General features: G+C 36.6%; 2 protein-coding genes across 5 annotated transcripts in view; one reads left to right on the top strand and one right to left on the bottom strand.

Moving 5' to 3' along the window:
- IRAK4 (interleukin 1 receptor associated kinase 4) overlaps positions 1-14949 on the top strand; it is a 30099-nt gene extending 15150 nt beyond the window's left edge. For 3 of the 4 annotated variants that reach the window (XM_027093503.1, XM_027093502.1, XM_027093505.1), the window contains 6 exons: positions 5920-6034; positions 6465-6574; positions 9973-10156; positions 11081-11143; positions 13525-13683; positions 13812-14949. In XM_027093503.1, the coding sequence (XP_026949304.1) occupies positions 5920-6034; positions 6465-6574; positions 9973-10156; positions 11081-11143; positions 13525-13683; positions 13812-13847 (667 nt within the window). In that variant the 3' untranslated portion in view covers positions 13848-14949. The remainder of the gene's footprint in view (positions 1-5919; positions 6035-6464; positions 6575-9972; positions 10157-11080; positions 11144-13524; positions 13684-13811) is intronic. The other variant, XM_027093504.1, reaches the window with a different exon arrangement.
- The window catches only part of TWF1 (twinfilin actin binding protein 1), a 32273-nt gene continuing 16391 nt past the window's right edge, over positions 5018-20899 (bottom strand). Inside the window, exon 10 of the transcript XR_003430075.1 lies at positions 5018-5067. The gene's annotated coding sequence lies outside the window, so the exon portion shown is untranslated. The remainder of the gene's footprint in view (positions 5068-20899) is intronic.

Genomic DNA, 20899 nt, shown 5'->3' with positions numbered 1-20899 from the left:
TTCCCAGCACCACTTATTGAAGAGACTGTCTTTTCTCCATTGTATATTGTTGCCTCCTTTGTCATAGAGTATGTGACCATAGGTACGTGGGTTTATCCCTGGGCTTTCTATCCTGTATGATTGATCTATATTTCTGTTTTGGTGCCAGTACCATATTGTATTGATTACTGTAGCTTTGTAGTATAGTCTGAAGTCAGAGGGTCTGATTCCCTTTTTTTCCCTCAAGACTGCTTTGGCTATTCAGGGTCCTTTGTGTCTCCATACAAATTTTAAGATATTTTGTTCTAGTTATGTAAAAAATGCCATTGGTAATTTGATAGGGATTGTATTGAATCTGTAAATTGCTTTGAGTAGTATACTCATCTTCACAATATTGATTCTTCCAGTCCAAGAACATGGTATATCTCTCCATCTGTTTGTGTCATCCTTGATTTCTTTCATCAGAGTCTTATAATTTTCTGCATACAGGTCTTTTGTCTCCCTAGGTAGGTTTATTCCTAGGTATTTTATTCTGTTGCAGTGGTAACTGGGAATGTTTCCTTAATTTCTCTTTCTGATCTTTGTTGTTAGTGTATAGGAAAGCAAGAGATTACTGTGCATTAATTGTGTATCCTGCAACTTTACCAAATTCATTGATTAGCTCTAGTAGTTTTCTGCTGGCATCTTTAGGATTCTCTATGTATAGTATCATGTCAAACAGTGACAGTTTTACTTCTTCTTTTCCAATTTGTATTCCATTTACTTCTTTTTCTTCTCTGATTGCCATGGCTAGGACTTCCAAAACTATGTTGAATAGTAGTGGTGAGAGTAGACATCCTTGTCTTGTTCCTGATCTTAGAGGAAATGCTTTCAGTTTTTCACCATTAAGAATGATGTTTGCTGTGGGTTTGTCATATACAGCCTTTATTATGTTGCGGTAGGTTCCCTCTATGCACACTTTCTGGAGAGTTTTTATCATAAATGGGTGTTGAATTTTGTCAAAAGCTTTTTCTGCATCTATTGAGAGATCATATGGTTTTTCTTCTTCAATTAGTTAATATGGTGTATCACATTCATTGATTTGAATATATTGAAGAATCCTTTCATCCCTGGGATAAATCCCACTTGATCATGGTGTATGATCCTTTTAATGTGTTGTTGGATTCTGTTTGCTAGTATTTTGTTGAGGATTTTTGCATCTATATTCATCAGTGATATTGGTCTGTAATTTTCTTTTTTTGTAGTATCTTTGTCTGGTTTTGGTATCAGGGTGATGGTGGCCTCATAGAATGAGTTTGGCAGTGTTCCTTCCTCTGAAATTTTTTGGAAGAATTTGAGAAGGATGGATGTTAGCTCTTCTTTAAATGTTTGATATCATTCACCTGTGAAGCCATCTGGTCCTGGACTTTTGTTTGTTGGAAGATTTTTAATTACAGTTTTAATTTCATTACTTGTGATTGGTCTGTTCATATTTTCTGTTTCCTCCTGGTTCAGTCTTGGAAGGTTATACGTTTCTAAGAATTTGTCCATTTCTTCCAGGTTGTCCATTTTATTGGCATAGAGTTGCTTGTAGTAGTCTCTTATGCTTTGTATTTAAGCGGTGTTCTTTGCAACTTCTTCTTTTACATTTTTAATTTTATTGATTTGAGTCCTCTCCCTCTTTTTCTTGATCAGTCTGGCTAAAGGTTTATCAATTTTGTTTATCTTCTCAAAGAATCAGTTTTTAGTTTCATTGATCTTTGCTGTGGTTTTCTTTGTTTCTATTTCATTTATTTCTGCTCTGATCTTTATGATTTCTTTCCTTTTACTAACTTTGGGCTTTGCTTGTTCTTCTTTCTCTAATTCCTTTACGTGTAAGGTTAGACTGTTTATTTGAGATTTTTCTTGCTTCTTGAGGTAGGCTTGTATTGCTATAAACTTCTTTCTTAGAACTGCTTTTGCTGCATCCCATAGGTTTTGGATCATCGTGTTTTCCTAGGTATTTTTTGATTTCCATGTTGATTTCTTCAGTGATCTCTTGGTTATTTAGTAACGTGTTGTTTAGCTTCCATGTGTTTGTTTTTTACATTTTTTTCCTGTAATTGATTTCTAATCTAATAGCATTGTGGTCAGAAAAGATGCTTGATATCATTTCAATTTTCTTAAATTTACTGAGGCTTGATTTGTGACCCAAGCTGTGATCTATTTTGGAGAATATTCCATGTGCACTTGAGAAGAAAGTATATTCTGCTCTTTTTCGATGGAATGTCCTATAAATTTCAAGTAAATCTATCTGTTCTGTTGTGTCATTTAAAGCTTGTGTTTCCTTATTAATTTTCTGTCTGGATGATCTGTCCATTGGTGTATGTGAGATGTTATCTGGTCTATTTTGTCATTTAAAGCTTGTGTTTCCTTATAAATTTTCTGTCCGGATGATCTGTCCATTGGTGTATGTGAGATGTTAAAGTCCCCCATTATTATTGTGTTACTGTCAGTTTCCTCTTTTATAGCTGTTATAGCTGTATTGAGGTGCTCCTAGGTTGGATGCATATATACTTATAATTGTTATATCTTCTTCTTGGATTGATCCCTTGATCATTATGTAGTGTCCTTCCTTGTTTCTTGTAACATTCTTTATTTTAAAGTCTATTTTATCTGATATGAGTATTGCTACACCAGCTTTCTTTTGATTTCCATTTGCATGGAGTATCTTCCTCCATCACTTTCAGTCTGTATGTGTCCCTAGGTCTGAAGAGCGTCTCTTGTAGACAGCATATATATGGGTTTTGCTTTTGTATACATTCTTCGAGCCTGTGTCTTTTGGTTGGAGCATTTAATCCATTCACATTTAAGGTAATTATCGACACGTACGTTCCTATTACCGTTTTCATAATTGTTATGGTTTGTTTTTGTAGGTCCTTTTCTTCTCTTGTGTTTCCCACTTAGAGAAGTTCCTTTAGCATTTTTTGTAGAGCTGGTTTGGTGGTGCTGAATTCTGTTAGCTTTTGCTTGTCTGTAAAGCTTTTGATTTCTCCATTGAATCTGAATGAGGTCCTTGCTGGGTGGAGTAATCTTGGTTGTAGATTCTTCCCTTTCATCACTTTAAATATATTGTGCTACTCCCTTCTGGCTTGTAGAGTTTCTGCTAAGAAGTCAGCTGTTAACCTTATGGGAGTTCCCTTGTATGTTATTTGTCATTTTTCCCTTGTTGCTTTGAATAATTTTTCTTTTTCTTTACTTTTTTTCAGTTTGATTACTATATGTCTCAGTGTGTTTCTCCTTGGGTTTATCCTGCCTGGGACTGTCTGTGCTCCCTGGACTTGGGTGGCAATTTCCTTTCCCGTGTTAGGGAAGTTTTCAACTATAATCTCTTCAAATATTTTCTCGGGTCCTTTCTCTCTCTCTTCTCCTTCTGGGACCCCTATAATGCGAATGTTGTTGCATTTAATATTGTCCCAAAGGTCTCTTAGGCTGTCTTCATTTCTTTTCATTCTTTTTTCTTTATTCTGTTCTGCGGCAGTGAATTCCACCATTCTGTCTTCCAGGTCACTTATCCATTCTTCTGCCTCAGTTATTCTGCTATTGATTTCTTCAAGTGTAGTTTTCATTTCAGTTATTGTATTGTTCATCTCTGTTTGTTTGTTCTTTAATTCGTCTAGGTGTTTGTTCTTTAATTTTTCTAGGTGTTTGTTAAACATTTCTTGCATCTTCTCGATCTTTGCCTCCATTCTTTTTCCAAGGTCCTGCATCATCTTCACTATCATTATTCTGAATTTTTTTCTGGAAGGTTGCCTATCTCCACTTCATTTAGTGGTTTTTCTGGGGTTTTATCTTGTTCCTTCATCTGGTACAAAGTCCTCTGCCTTTTGATTTTGTCTGTCTTTCTGTGAATGTGGTTTTCCTTCCACAGGCTGCGGAATTGTAGTTCTTCTTGCTTCTGCTGTCTGCCCTCTGGTGGATGAAGCTATCTAAGAGGCTTGTGCAAGCTTCCTGATGGGAGGGACTGGTGGTGGGCAGAGCTCAGTAAAACTTTAATCTGCTTGTCTGCTGATGTGTGGGGCTGGATTCCCTCCCTGTTGGTTGTTTGGCCTGCAGCGACCCAGCACTAGAGCCTACCCAGCTCTTTGGTGGGGCTAATGGCAGACTCTGGGAGGGCTCACGTCAAGGAGTACTTCCCAGAACTCCTGCTGCCAGTGTCCTTGTCCTCATGGTGAGCCACAGTCACCCCCTGCCTCTGCAGGAGACCCTCCAACACTAGCAGGTAGGTCTTGTTCAGCCTCCTATGGGGTCACTGCTCCTTCCCCCTGGGTTCTGATGCACACACTACTTTTTGTGTGCCCTCCAAGAGTGGAGTCTCTGTTTCCTCCAGTCCTGTTGAAGTCCTGAGTCAAATCCCGCTAGCCTTCAAAGTCTGATTCTCTAGGAATTCCTCCTCCTGTTGCCGGACCCCCAGGTTGGGAAACCTGACATGGGGCTCAGAACCTTCACTCCAGTGGGTGAATCTGTGCTATAAGTGTTCTCCAGTTTGTGAGTCACCCACCCAGCAGTTATGGGATTTGATATTATTGTGATTGCGCCCCTTCTACCATCTCATTGCAGCTTCTCCTTTGTCTTTGGACATGGGGTATCTTTTTTGGTGCATTCCAGTGTCTTCCTGTCATTGATTGTTCAGCAGTTAGTTGTGATTCCAGTGGTCTCGCAAGACGAAGTCTATTCATTCTTAACTTAACCAAGTTTCTTAACTGTCTATTCATTAGTTTTCTCATCTGTAAAATGGGATAATTATTTTAATAATGAAATACTTCATTAAGTTATTGTAAGGATTAAATAAAACAAAGCAGGTAAATCACTTACCACAGTGCCTTGTTAGTATAAATTCAGCAAATGTTATCTACTCTTTTTTTTTTTTTTTTTTGCGGTACACGGGCCTCTCACTGTTGTGGCCTCTCCTGTTGCGGAGCACAGGCTCTGGACGCGCAGGCTCAGCAGCCATGGCTCACGGGCCCAGCCGTTCCACGGCATGTGGGATCCTCCCGGACCGGGGCACGAACCTGTGTCCCCTGCATTGGCAGGCGGACTCTCAACCACTGCGCCACCAGGAAAGCCCTACTCATTTTTAAAATGTGCCAATTTGGTGGAAAATGGAGCACTTACTGTCTTAATTTGCACTTCATAAAATATTTCTGGGCTCTCATATATATTTGCTCATTTAATTCTCACAGCATTCATGTTACATAATAAGTATTATTATCCACATTTACCAGGTAAAGTTGCTGAGGCTCCGTGAGGCTGTTAACTTGTGAGAGGTCACATTTCCAGGAGGTGGCAGAACTGGACTTTAAACTTAGGACTTTGAACCCAGGTTTCTTTCTACTGTGCCACAGATGCCTGCAGTTTTGTTATACTTCAGCTCTATTTAGTTTTATTACTCTCAAGTATATAAAGAAACTCAAATTAGGTTGTAAATAATCAGACATGATTAAAGATCAAAAATATATGAATTAGATGTAATTAAAAATCTGATGTCTATAAATCAGTGCTTTGGATGTGTTAAAGAACTCTTGAAAGGATTGTCATACAAGTTTCAACACACTTCTTGAAATCTTGTTTGTGCTATCATTGAAAATTATACAAAACAAAGGTAAACATCAGCCTAGTTCTTAACCAAACTATTACAAGTACCAATGATCTGAATTATTGAGCTTTTGCTATAAAATCAAAAGCAGTTTTGCTTCTAATGTTGATTAATATTGACTGAAAGGAGAACAGTTTGCAGAAAATTATAAGCAGTTATAATAAACATATATAAAGATGTTAGAAACATGTATCATATTACAGTGATATATAGCATATAATTATTTCTTGCTTTTTTTTTAAAGCTCTAAATTGAATAACTTATAACCTACAGCTAAATATATGTATGTATCATAATAATTTTGAGTGGAAAATTATTTGTCACAGGTGTCAACATGAAAACTTAGTAGAACTACTTGGTTTCTCAAGTGATGGAGATGACCTCTGCTTAGTGTATGTTTACATGCCCAATGGTTCATTGCTAGACAGACTGTCTTGCTTGGTAAGATGTTTGTTCATCACATTGTTAGGCTTTATGTTTCTGTGTTGGAATACTGATATTTACTTCATGACAGGATCATTTAAACTGTATTAGTCTTAATATTTTTCCTGGTCTGTGAAAACTTTACATACAGTTGGTATGTAAACAACTGGAATTGCCTAGCAGGTGATAATCTAAAATGTAAAAATATCAGTCAAGGCTAGACTTTGAAGATGCTCTTATATATTTTTATTGTTAAATAAGAAATACTAATCCCCATTTGATCTTATTTAGAGATTATTTTTTAACAACTTAAAAAGTGATATTTGTAAATTCTTAGCAATGTAATATAATTGTCAGTAGCTGCTTAGAAAAAATCTTATTGTATATTTTCATAGATTTTTTTTATCCTCCTCTTTTTTTTTAATTGGTTTGTTTCTTACTTCATAAGGATGATACTCCACCACTCTCTTGGTGCATAAGATGCAAGATTGCTCAGGGTGCAGCTAATGGCCTCAGTTATTTACATGAAAACCATCATATTCATAGAGATATTAAAAGGTAAATGCTACCTTTACAAAGCTTTAGGAAAACTGTCTTAAAGAATAATTTTCTCTCACTCTTTCTATTCACTATTCACATGCACGTCTTAACCTGGAGCACTCCATGAAAGCTCTCCTCACTAACGATGTCTGTAATCTGCCTTATTTCAAACCCAGTGACCTATTTCCAGCATTCATCCTAATTTACCTTTTTAAAAAGAATAGTATGTTTTTCTGTTCTTCTTGATCATTTTTGCTATGTCAAGATTATTTTCCTTCTTATTTTCTGGATCACTGCTCTTTTCTGAATCACTTTTATCCTCCACGGGTGCATTTCAGTTATCTTTCTTGTTATGTATTTAGTTAGTTAACAAATATTAGTTGAACACTTATGACATGATAGGTACTGTAGATGGTATAGTTAGCAAAAGTAGCATTTGTAGCATCTGACAGCAATCAAATAATCACAAAATAATAACAGAACTTTAGTGTATAGTCTATAGTATTAGTATAAAGAAGAGTTCCCTGAGGAAATGATATTTAAGCTGAGATCCAAAGAATGAACAGGAAATAAGTAGGCACAATTTGAGGGCAGCCATAGAAAATGGGGAAAGAGCATTCTAGGAAGAAGGAACCACATATGTGAGACCAGTGTTGAAAGGGAACGTGGGAGCATGAAGAATTACAGGAAGTGAAATAAATGACTGAAGTGCGGAAATTCAAGGGGTGATTGATGTAAGATAAAATTATGGAAGTAGGCAGAGAGCTAAGCCCTGTAGGACCTAATAGACCAAAATAAGGACATTAATTTTATCACAGGTGTAATCAGATGCCATTGAAAAATTGTAAGTAAGAATGTGGCACCACATTTAAGTTTTGAGAAGATCACTTTGACTTGAGTGTAGAGAACAGTTTGTATGAAGGGGTAGCTTGGAGCCTATCATAGAAGGCTTGGTGGTAGCAGTTTATATGTAGAGATGTGAACAGATTTGAGAGCTTAAGATGGCAAGTCTTGCTGATTCTTGGCTGCAGGGGCATCAGGGAGAGTGACATATCAGGAGTGACACCAGGATTTATGGCTTCCAGAACTGAATTCTGGAATGATTGTGACATGATTTACTTATAGAGAAAGCACTGAAAGAGGACCAGGTTGGGGGTGGAAAATGTGAGTTGTCTTTTGTGCATGTTGTGTTAGAGTTTCCTTTAAGATATAGAAGTGAGTAGAGATGTTAATCAGTGTGATGTACATGTTGGAGCTGAAAGAAGTCTGAGCTGAAGACATCAATTTGTGTATTACTTGCATATGGGTGTTAATTGAAGAGCTATCATATGGTTGTCTTCACTTTAAGAGAGAACTAGATTAGGAAAAGTTCCCAAGATTTAGTACTGAGGAAATTCAAGACTTAATGGCCAAGTAGAAGAGAATGAGTCTAGAAAGGAATCTAAGAAAGTATTGCAAGTAAGCTGAAAACCAGGAGAGTGTGGTATCCCTGAGAACAAGGAAAGAGAGTTTCCCTAGAAGGACTAGTCAAAAGTGTCAATTGCTTTTTTAGAGGTCAGGATAAGGATGAAAAATATGGCATTTTTAAAAAAATTTTTTAAATGAGGCATTTGATTAGTGCCATGAAGGTCATTAGTGACTTAATGGAGACCTACTTCCATGTAGTAATTGGGTCAGAATTCAGGTTGTAGTTGAGCAGAGAATGGGAGCGAGAGAACTGAGAGGTGAGTATAGACAGTCTGATAAGACGTTTAGCCCATGAAGAGGGATAACTGGAAATTAGTGTGTCATTCAGGAAGCTTTTTTTTTAAGATGGCAGAGACTAAAGCATGTTTTTCTGTCTATGGGAAGAAGGAGGTGATAGAACAGAAGAGAGAAATGAGATAATTTATAGCATAAGGTTCCTGAGAATGTAGAAAGGAGTCCAAGTAGAGGGACTAGCCTCAGATAAGAGAAGAGACACCATCTCCCATCCCTTACACATTGGTGTATTCCAGTTGGTGTGTTCTTACCTCGTCTCTTTGGTTCATCCTACATATTCTTGCTGAGTGATATATTGACTTTAACTTCTACCTCTATGTGGGCAGCTCTCAAACTGGTATCATTAGCCTCCAGTCCTATATTTTTAGTGTTTACAGACCAAATCACCCCACCGAGATGTCCCACAGCAGCCCGTAAGTCAACATGTCAGAAATCACTCATTCCTCTTCCAACACAAGTTCTTCCTTCTGTATTTCTTTCCTAATCAAATGAAGTCAGTATTCATCCTGTCTCCCAAGCTAAAGACTTTCTCATTCCGCATATCATACAAATTACAAAGGTCTATTGAGTGTGCCTCAAAATTTGCACCTCCTTTTTCTCCCCAGCCTTTATTTACACTCTATCTCTTGTTTGCTTTATTACAAACTTTCCTGGTCATCCTTTAACCAGTCTGTACCAGTTCTCATCTATGCAGTGCTATACTGACAGGTTGTGGTCCTAAAAATCAAGTCTGATAACATCAATTCCCTACTATGAACCCATCAGCTGGTATCCTGCTGCTCACAGGATAAAGTTCAAGCTCTCCTCATGTTCCACTGACACCAGTTTCTTCAAATTGATCATATGTTTTTTGTTTTCATCACTGTGTTCATGTTGCTCCATTTGTCTGAGATGCCTTTCTTTCCTTCTTTTAACCTCAACTCATAACAGTCCTTCAAGACTATGCACTCTTTTCACCTTCTACTTGGAATTTTCTGCAGTTCTTCCAGACACATGGTTGTTCTCTCAGCATTTTGTGCCTAATATCACCATTATGAATACTTACTGGATTTTAAAAAATTATTCCTATACCTTTGTTACAGATAAGATTCGAAGATAGCCCCCATGCCCAGCCCTGAGCTTAAATACTATAAAACATTGGGGGTCCTCAATAAAGTTTTGTTGAATGAAAGTATGAGTGTAGGAGCACATGCATAAAATGAATGAATGAAGGTCTTTTAGCCATATTCTTTCCTCTTCAAAAGATTTCAGATAATACCCCCCAAGAAATGAAATAAATAATTAAGAAACTTTAGTTGAAAATTTGTTTTTAAATGAGTTGGGATAGTTTAGGAAAGGAATTAAGAAGGGTGCTTTAGCACACTTTGAGGGAAGTCACCTTGTAATAAATTATTTGTGAAATAATAAAAATATCTCTCACTAATATCAACAGCTTTATTTCACTTTTATTCTCCTTAGATTTTCCCTCAAGAAACAATAAGGAAAAGAAGACAATTTTATTTCTCTTTAGCTTTAATCTGAAATTCTCATTTGTTTACACAAATTTCAGGCTTTTATGAGGTATATTATAAAGTGGGATACTGTATAAATACAAACATTCATACACCTACCTAAGGAACTATTTGATTTGCTTGAAAAGAAAAACTTTTTTTCAGTGCAAATATCTTACTAGACGAAGACTTTACAGCCAAAATATCTGACTTTGGGCTTGCACGGGCTTCTGAGAAGTTTGCCCAAACAGTCCTGACAAGCAGAATTGTGGGAACAACAGCTTATATGGCACCAGAAGCTTTGCGAGGAGAAATAACAGCCAAATCTGACATCTACAGCTTTGGTGTGGTAAGTTTCATATATATATATATATATATATATATATGTACACACACACACATATACACACACATATAAAATAATATATATATAATTAGTAACAATAATCATTCTGGCTGTACTTGTGAAATTGAAATTGAATATTTTGAATACACCTGTGTTGCTTAGCTTTCTTACATAAAGATTAAAATTGTTCACTTTAACCTCTAGTTAAATGAGAAAGTTATAAAAACTACTCTGAATTTGTAAAACTTTTAAATTGATTTCTGAAATTACTGCATGAAATAATTTTTTGCCACATGAATTAATATGAAACTTGAATTAATGCATAAAACAAATTGTGTCATACAGTATGCACTTTAATGTCATGTTTTAAAAATGAAATATTTTTTGAAGGAAATATGCTTTGGCATTTTCTGATCTACCAGTCTGTTCCTAATAACTTTTATGATGGTATGAGGAGTGGATGGGAGTGGTTGGAGAAATTGGGTGCTTCTTTATCTTATTTATTCATATGTGTTTCAGTTATGGATATTTATCTTCATAGTACTGTGAAGTTAAGGCACAGGGTTCTAGGATATGCCTGAGGTTTAGAAAATAATATTCTCCTAAGAACCAGAGAAAATTATTCTTGTGAAAAATCCTCTGCAAGACAGGAAAAGCAGTGTCCAGAACACATGTTGAGGGGGTGCTGATTGTTTAGTAAGTTGCCAGTAGAAAAGAACTGCTTGTGGGTATGGGTGGGATCTGAGGTGTCCAGGAAGAAAGAGTGGTCAGAAATGACCACAGCTCGTGTTCTTTCCGCTTTCATGCCTAAAGGGCATCATGCAGTGTGTGGAAATTGTTCATCAGATTTCATAATCAAGAGTTATGTTCCTTCTAGTTTCTATATGTTGTCTTGAGTCATATTAATGGATTTTACTTTCTTCTTAGGTTTTACTAGAAATAATAACTGGACTTCCAGCTGTGGATGAACACCGTGAACCTCAGTTATTGGTAATTGAAAGATTTCATTTTTTCCAGTCCTTTTCTATATGCATTTAGAATCTAAATTTCTGTGGGTAAATTTGGTATCTAGAAATGTCATTTTCTATTGGCAGTCTTTCTGTTGGCAATTACGTAGTGGCATATGGAAAGAGCATCAAATATTTCTAATCTCAGCTCTGCCTTGAAATATTTGTGATGCTTGGAAAAGACACATATATTCTATGTTCTAGTTTCTTTGTGTCTAAAATCACAATAGGGCTATATGATTTATGAGGTCTCCTCCCGTATATGTTTATTTTGTTACTTTCATGGTGATTACTAATAGCAGAGAGGAAAAGCAACATTTGCTTCCTTTGAAATTTATATCAGAATAGAATTGCTAATAAAATTCTTGATCCATTTCTATTATGGAGTATTTTTTAATAAAGTTATCATAGAAAATTTTACCTGTGTGTTATATTAGGCATTCATTGACAATTACATAAATAGACTAACTGAATGCTAAAACTATAGGAAAATTATGCCATGCCTTTTTTTTCCTATATATTAAATTTTAAGAACTTGGAGAGTCTTCTAATAAAATTAAAGACTTACAGAAATACCTACTACTATATATAAGTTTTTCTTAAAATGAGTTAAATAACTACACTGACTTTATTCTAATTTATGTGTTCTAATGGAACAAGCCAGTGTGACAAATTCAGACAACATGTGTATACCAGATTATTCCCCTAGAATGAGGATTAGAAAGTCAAAAGGTATAATATATTTGCTCAAAGGCTTGGTGCCATACTTATGGTATATTTTTATACCATAAGTATAATATCTCTATATTACAATATTGCTACAAGTGTCCCTTATAAAACTATATATTACAAAGCTTTCCATGGGTTCCTGGATATGTAGTAATGAATATTACATGCTATATAGTATTTCACATTAAAATATATTTATAAAACATAGTTGTGAAAAATTAATATTTTTGTAATATTTCATAATATTTTACAGTAGCACATAGTGAAATTTTGTCTTATCAAAGAAATAAAATCCTCTGTCCCATTGGTTCTTGGAGGTCAGGAAAGAAGCCTGGGCTGGAATTACAATTTTTGAGCTGTTCGTGTACAGGCATGCCAAAGCTTTGTGTGTTGATTGGATTATACAGAGAAAGTGTGTAGGTGAAAAATATAGGAGGAAAAAATTACTGCAAAGTAGGGTTTTAAATGACAAATTTATTCTCTCATAGTTCTGGAAGCCAGAAGTCTGAAATAAAAATTTTGTCAGGGCTACATTCCCTCTGGAGACTCTAGGGGAGAGTCTTCCCTTGCCTCTTCCAGCTTCCAGGGGCTGTTGACATTCCTTGACTTGTATGCACATCCCTCCAATTTCTGCCTCTGTGATCACATTGTCTTCTCTTTGTGTCTTTTTTTTTTCTTCTTTCTGTCTCTTAAACAGATGCTTGTCATTGGATTTAGGGCCCACCTGGGTAATCCAGGATGATCTCATCTCAAAATGCTTAGCTTAATTACATCTGCAAAGACCTTTTCTCCAAATACAGTCACATTCACAGGTTCTGGGGCTTAGGACTTGGACATATCTTTTGGGGGCTACCGCTCAACCCACTACACCATCCTAGTCCTCCACCTCTCTCCCGATTATCTTTTCATCGTGGCCCTGCCCCTTTCTCTTCCTTGCTCTTTCTCTTTGATTCAACAGTGTGAGTACACATAGAGAAGTGTGCCTGTGCAGGGAGGGGCTCTGCATTCAGAAGCTGGAATTGCATCATCAGAAGCACAGCAAAGAAGCAGACCTCCTTGTGCTGGCCGCCAGTAAATACTGCTGAGTACATGAGAGCAATTAGCTCAGTCACATAAATACAAAAACCAATAGGCGGGTTTCCCTGGTGGCGCAGTGGTTGAGAGTCAGCCTGACGATGCAGGGGACCAGGAAGATCCCACATGCCGCGGAGCAGCTGGGCCCATGAGCCATGGCCGCTGAGCCTGCGCGTCCAGAGCCTGTGCTCCGCAACGTGAGAGGCCACAACAGTGAGAGCCCCGCGTACCACAAAAAAAAAAAAAAAATAAAAAGGCAAATGGCTGAAACTTTCTAGGAGGGAGATATATATATATGCATAAGTAAGTAAGTAAATAAATAGAGTTTCTCCTAGATGTCTTCAATTCTTAATAAGGTTACAACGGTAGATAGTAAACTAAGAGTAAATGTTATTATGATGTAGATTAAATAATTTAAATGTATTCTTTTATAATATAATTGATAATATAGGTTAATTATAATATAAATATAATTTATATTTATTTATAAATACATTTATAAATTTATCTGATTTGTTTCCCTTTTATTTGACACTCAAAGTTTTAACATTTGTCTTAAAGCTGGATATTAAAGAAGAAATTGAAGATGAAGAAAAGACAATTGAAGATTATATTGATACGAAGATGAATGACATTGATCCCACTTCCATTGAAACTATGTACTCTGTTGCCAGTCAATGTCTGCATGAAAAGAAAAATAAAAGACCAGACATTAAGAAGGTAATTTTTTTTACATATATTTAAAAAGTGAAGGAGGTGGGGTTTGTCATTTTTTCCTAAGTGTACATTTCAAACCAACTATTTAATGTGGTTCTTTTGTTTTTTCTATCTTTCTTTCTTTATAAAAGGTTCAACAACTGCTGCAAGAAATCACAGCTTCTTAAAACTTTACTGGAATAGACTCTTGGGTTTTTATATACAGCTATCTAAATCATTTTTTAAACTAAGATTTTTTTGTAAGCATTCTTCTGCAGCATGATGAAGTGCAGTGGTTATTAAAGCTTGTGTAGAACCCCCAATATATAGAACAAACAAAAGTAGAGCCACTGTAGCAACACTTAGCCCTACTTTCACTCTGAGGTCTTACCGTAATCCCTGAGATCTCCTTGGAACCTTACCAAACACAGTATGGAAACTCAGAATTAACAAAAAAGAGGACTGAACTATAGGGTGAAAAGACCCTGGGCTGAAGCCTGACTCCACTACTAATTTTCTGTAAAGCTTTGGGCAACCTCTTAGCTGCTTTGAACCTTGGTTTTTTCACCTGTAACGTTGGACTAATTATCTACTGTGCCTCTCTGACAGGTAGTCATGAAAATCAAATGATGCAGAATATGTACAGGCACTTTGTAACTTGTAAAGTGATATAAAATTTAATGTTTACATAAATGATTATAAAATCCTATTACCAGTCATTTGTTTATAGGGTCATGTTCACAGTGTGCTATTTTAAGCAATCATTCACCATAAGCCAGTTACGCCCTGATGATACTCCCATGATGATATGGCCATTGTTAGATTATGTTATATGGGAAATTTGAAAGCATTTTGCAGATGCAGTTATAGTCCCTCATCAGCTGACTTTGACTGTCAATAAGGAGATGCTGCTTTGGGGGCTGGACCTAATAAGGTGAGCTTAGAAGAGCTTACAAGAAGTCCGAGAGATTCTCCTGTAGGCCTTGAGGTAAGCTACCATGTTGTAGGAAGGCCACATTGGCTAAGATCTATGGGTGGCCTTTAGGAGATGAAAGCTACCTTCCAGCTATCAGCCAGCAAGACAAAATTGGAACCTTCGTTGTACAGCCTCAAGAAACTGAATTCTTCCAACAACCTAAATTAGCTTAAAAGAGTGCTCCAAACTTCAGATGATACCATAGCCCCCGCTGACACCTAAATTTCGGCCTTGTGAGAACCTCAGTAGCAAACATGGACTTCTGTGCCTGGACATGCAGAATTCTGAGATAATAAATAAGTTGCTATAAGCCACCAAGTTTGTGGTAATTTTTTATGCAGCAATAGAAAATGAATACAGATATTCTCATGATGATTCTCCAACAGGGATACCCCATCATGTTCACAGGGTCTGTCCACAATACCAAGTATCTGCAATTATTCATTCATTCAATAATCTTGGTATCATTAGTTCTTTCATTAACACACTCAAAACAAGAGTATGTAGAGTGAGCTATAGTAGAAGATGATCATCCTCTATATTGTACTGTTTAGACCTTCCTAAATGCTTTCTTGGGAAACAGAGATAGTACTGTTTTCAAATCACCTTTATAAACTAAGCATTTAAGCAAAAAACATTTGCTAGTTGAAAAGCAAAATAAATAAAATGACTTGGTCACATTAATCTCAACAGGAACTCACATAATTTGAGGCACAGTATGGCTTATAACCCTGAAAATAATAATGTTATTTTAAAATATAATGAGGGACTTCCCTGGTGGTCCAGTGGTTAAAACTCCATGCTCCCAATGCAGGGGACACGGGTTCGATCCCTGGTTGGGGAACTAAGATCCCTCATGCCCCGTGGCATGGCCAAATAAAATAAAATTATTAAAAAAATTTTTTTAATAAAATATAATGGGGCTTCCCTGGTGGCGTGGGGTGGCCCGTGAGTTAACTATTACTTGAAATAAAAGCATATAGGTAAAATGCCATGGATGTAGCTGTGGTTATGGGCTGTGACCAAACCATATTAAAAATTTTTAAATGAGTAACCTGTTTCATTGATTTTGAAAATTTCACAATATAATTTGATAGATGTTTCCATTCCATCAAATGGAATTGATATCAGACTTTCCAAAATTAGGCATGGCTTCTCTCTCAGGATAAGACTGTACCTTAACTCTTGAGAGCCACAATACAGTCGATCCAAGATTCCAAAGCAAGATTCCACACGGTTTCATGCCTGATGGTGTGTGATGCATTGTGGACCCTTGAACTTGTGTGACTCACGTAACTCTAGGAATGAACAGCAGGGGGGTTGCCCTCAGCTTGCAGCTGAGCAGGACTTGACTAAAGTTCTGAGGAGAATAATGTACAGGCTCTTTTCACTGTTTCCTCAAGGCAGAATTTAATGGCCTGTGGCATGGATCGAGAAAATATGAGAAATGATTAACAAGGACCTAGAAGAACTAAAAAACAAACAGTGATGGACAACACAATGAATGAAATGAAAAATACACTAGAAGGAATCAATAGCAAAATAACTGAGACAGAAGAATTAATAAGTGAGCTGGAAGACAGAATGGTGGAAATGACTGCCAAGGAGCAGAATAACTAAAAAAGAATGAAAAGAGGGCTTCCCTGGTGGCACAGTGGTTGAGAGTCCGCCTGCCGATGTAGGGGACATGGGTTCGTGCCCCAGTCCGGGAGGATCCCAAATGTCACGGAGCGGCTGGGCCCGTGAGCCATGGCCACTGAGCCTGCGCGTCCAGAGCCTGTGTTCCACAACGGGAGAGGCCACAACAGTGAGAGGCCCGCATACAGCAAAAAAAAAAAAAAAAAGAATGAAAAGAAATGAGGACAGTCTCAGAGACGTCTGAGACAACATTAAATGAACCAACATTTGAACTATGTGTCCCAGAAGAAGAAGACAAAGAGAAAGGGTCTGAGAAAATATCTGATGAGATACAGTCAAAAACCCCATAACATGGGAAAGGAAATAGCCATCCAAGCTCAGGAAGCACAGAGAGTCCCATACAGGATAAATGCAAGGAGAAACACACCAAAGCACATATTAATTAAACTAACAAAAATTAAATTCAAAGAAAAACATTGAAAGCAGCAAGGAAAAAGGAAAAAATAACATACAAGGGAATCCCCATAAAGTTATCAGCTGATCTTTCAGCAGAAACTCTGCAGGCCAGAAGGGAGTGGCAGGATATAATTAAAGGAATGAAAGGGAAAAACCTATAACCAAGATTACTCCACCCAGCGAGGATCTCATTCAGATCTGACAGAGAAATCAAAAGCTTTACAAGCAAGCAAAAGCTAAGAGAATTCAGCACCACCAAATCAGCCTTACAACAAATGCTAAAGGAACTTCTCTAGGTAGGAAACACAAGAGAAAAAAAAAAAGACCTACAAAAACAAACCCAAAACAATAAAGAAAATGGTAATAGGAACATACATATCGATAATTACCTTAAATGCAAATGGCATAAATGTTCCAACCAACAGACACGGACTGATTGAATAGAAACAAAAACAAGACTCATATATATGCTATCTCCAAGAGACCCACTTCAGACCTAGAGACACATATAGACTGAAAGTGAGGGGATGGAAGAATATATTCCATGCAAATGGAAATGAAAAGTAAGCTGGAGTAGCAATACTTATATTAGACAAAGTAGATTTTAAAATAAAGACTGTTACAAGAGATAAGGAAGGACACTATGTAATGATCAAGGGATCAATCCAAACAGAAGATATAACAATTGTAAATATTTATGCACCCAACATAGGGAACCTCAATACATAAGGCAAATGCTAACAGCCATAAAAGGGGAAATCGACCGTAACACAATCATAGTAGGGGACTTTAACACCCCATTTTTACCAATGGACAGATCATCCAAACTGAAAATATATAAGAAAACACAAGCTTTAAATGACATTAAACAAGATGCACTTAATTGATATTTGTAGGACATTCCATGCAAAAACAACAGAATACAATTTCTTCTCAAGTGCTCATGGAACATTCTCCAGGATAGATCACATCTTGGGTCACAAATCAAGCCTCGGTAAACTTAAGAAAATTTAAATTGTATCAAGCATATTTTCTGACCACAACGCTATGAAATTAGAAAGCAATTACAGGAAAAATAGTGTAAAAAACACAGTGGGCTTCCCTGGTGGTGCAGTGGTTGAGAGTCTGCCTGCCGATGGAAGAGACACAGGTTCATGCCCCGGTCTGGGAAGATCCCACATGCCATGGAGCGGCTGGGCCCATGAACCATGGCCACTGAGCCTGCATGTCCGGAGCCTGGCCAAAAAAGAGAAAAAAAAAAAAAAAAAAAACGCCCAAAAAAACAAAAAAAAAAAAAAAAAAAAAAAAAAGCAAACAATAAAAAACACAAACATATGGAGACTAAACAATATGCTACTAAATAACAAAGAGATCACTCAAGAAATCAAAGAGGAAATCAAAAACACATAGAAACAAATGACAATGAGAACACATGACCCAAAACCTATGGGATGCACCAAAAGCAATCCTAAGAAACTTTACAGCAAATTAATCCTACCTCAAGAAAAAAGAAAAATCTCAAACAACCTAACCTCACACCTAAAGCGACTGGAGAAAGAACAAACAAAACCCAAAGCTAGTAGAAGTAAAGAAATCACAAAAATCAGAGCAGAAATAAATGAAATAGAAGTGAAGAAAACAGTAGCAAAAATTAATGAAACTAAAAGCTGGTTCTTTGAAAAGATAAACAAAATAGGTAAACCTTTAGCCAGACTCATCAAGAAAAAGAGGGAGAGGACTCAAATCAATAAAATTAGAAATTAAAAAGGAGGAGTTACAACTGACACCACAGAAATACAAAAAATCATAAGAGACTACTACAAGCAACTCTATGCCAATAAAATATACAACCTGGAAGAAATGGAAAAATTTTAAGAAAGGTGCAACCTTCCAAGACTGAACCAGGAAAAAATAGAAAATATAAACAGACTAATCACAAGTAATGAAATTGAAATTGCGATTAAAAATCTTCCAAAACGGGCTTCCCTGGTGGCGCAGTGGTTGAGAGTCCACCTGCCAATGCAGGGGACATGGGTTCATGCCCCGGTCCGGGAAGATTCCACATGCCATGGAGTGGGTGGGCCCGTAAGCCATGGCCGCTGAGCCTCCACGTCCAGAGCATTTACAGGTTCCAGAAAATAGGACAAATCTCAATGAATTTCAAAATATTTAAATCGTACAAAGCATGTATTCCAACCACAGGAGAATGAAATTAGAAATTAATAACAGAAGGAAATTTGGGGAATTCACCAATATGTGTAAATTAAACAAAACACTCTTAAATAGCCAATGAGTAAAGAAGAAATCATAAGGCAAATTATAAAATACTTTGAGAGGAATGAAAAACACACAACAAAACTCATGCAGCAAAAGCAGTGCCCAAAGTAGACACAAAAATTTCCCCCCAAAATTCTAGCAAGCTGAATCCAGCAACATATAAATAGGATTACATACCAAAACCAAGTAGAATGTATCCCAGAAATGCAAAGTTGGTTCAGCATACAAAAATCAGTGACTATAAAACACCATTTAAATAGAATAAAAGACAAAACCCACATGATTACATCAATAGAGAAAGCATTTGACAAAATCCAACACTCACCAATTAAGAATAGAAGGTAACTTAACTTCCTCAATCTGATAAAGGCCATCTAAAACAAAATAAAACAAACACCCCCCTCCCCCCCGTTAGTATCATATAGAATAGCCAAGAATAGCCAAAATATTATTTAAAAAAGAAGTACAAAGTTGAGGACTCACATTTCCCAGTTATGAAAATACAGTAATCAAAACACTGTGATGCTGGCATAAGGACAGACATATAGATCAATGACATAGAATTGAAAGTCCAGAACTAAACTCTTACATATATGGTCAATCGTTTGCCAAGACCATTCCATGGAGGAAAGAATGGTTTCTTCAATAGATGGTGCTGGAACAATTGGATATCTACCTGGAAAAGAATGAGTAGGACCCTTACCTCACATCATATACAAAAATTAACTCAAAATGGGTGAAATACCTAAAGGTAAGAGCTAAAATTACAAAACTCTTAAAAGAAAACAGGTGTAAATATTTGTGACCCTGGATTAGGCAACTGTTTCTTAAATCTGACACCAAGAGTACAGAAAAAACAGAAAGAAAAAAAAAGGATAAATTGGACTTCACCAAAATTCTAAACTTTTGTGTATCAAAGGACGTCACCCAAGAAAGTGAAAAGACAATCAATAGAATGGCATATGTGAAAATAATATGTGATTAGAATCTACTATCCAGAATATACAAAACACTCTTACAGGCAATAATAAAAATAATTTCAAAATAGGCAAAGGATCTGAATAGAAATTTCTCCAAGGAAGATATACAAATGGCCAATAAGCACATGAAAAGGTGCTCAGCAGCATTAGTCATTAGGGAAATACAAATCAAAACCACAATGAGATACCCCTATAGCTATTACGAATATTGGTGAGGATGTGGGGAAATTGGGAACTTTGTACATTGCTGATGGGAATATAAATGGTGCAGCCATTGTGGAAAATAGATTGGTAGCTCTTCACAAAGTTAAACATAGAATTACCAATGACACAGCAATTCCACTCCTGGGTGTGTATCCAAAAGAACTGAACACAGGTACTAAAAAAATACATGTACACATCTGTTCATAGCTTCTCCCAGAACTGGCAAATGGTCCCAAGGAAGTAGTAGCCCTACATACTGGGTTCATCTCTTTGGATTTATGTTTTCTCCCGTATCTTGGTTCTATATTTCATCACTACCTTAGTAGCACACTGATGCCTTTGAGCAGAATTTTTCCCCTAGTTTTCCTCCGGGAAAGGTTTGATCTGAATTACCCAATATTTTCCTAGTTTAAGTAGAATAATATTGATTCTATCCTGGATACTCTTCTTTCTAGACCTTTGTATCTTATCTACTTATGGAGTTTCAAATATCATCCATATGCATATGGATAGATTCTTGTAGTTCTCATCTTTAGCCAACCAGTCTGAAATATATTATACCTTTCTCCCAAACAACTGCACTTCCTGGAATTTCTTGAACATGACATCTGTGTATCTGGGCATATGGTCGTCCATCTTTCTATTCCGCTTTGAATGCTCTTCCCTCTGCTGTCCACCCGGCAAACTCATAACAGTTTTTTAAAATTCA

The sequence above is a fragment of the Aethalodelphis obliquidens genome, unplaced genomic scaffold, assembly GCF_003676395.1.
Source record: "Aethalodelphis obliquidens isolate GAN/ISIS:26980383/991018 unplaced genomic scaffold, ASM367639v1 scaffold84, whole genome shotgun sequence".
In the NCBI taxonomy this organism is placed as follows: Eukaryota; Metazoa; Chordata; class Mammalia; order Artiodactyla; family Delphinidae; genus Aethalodelphis; species Aethalodelphis obliquidens.
This window is presented reverse-complemented; position numbering and strand designations above follow the sequence as displayed.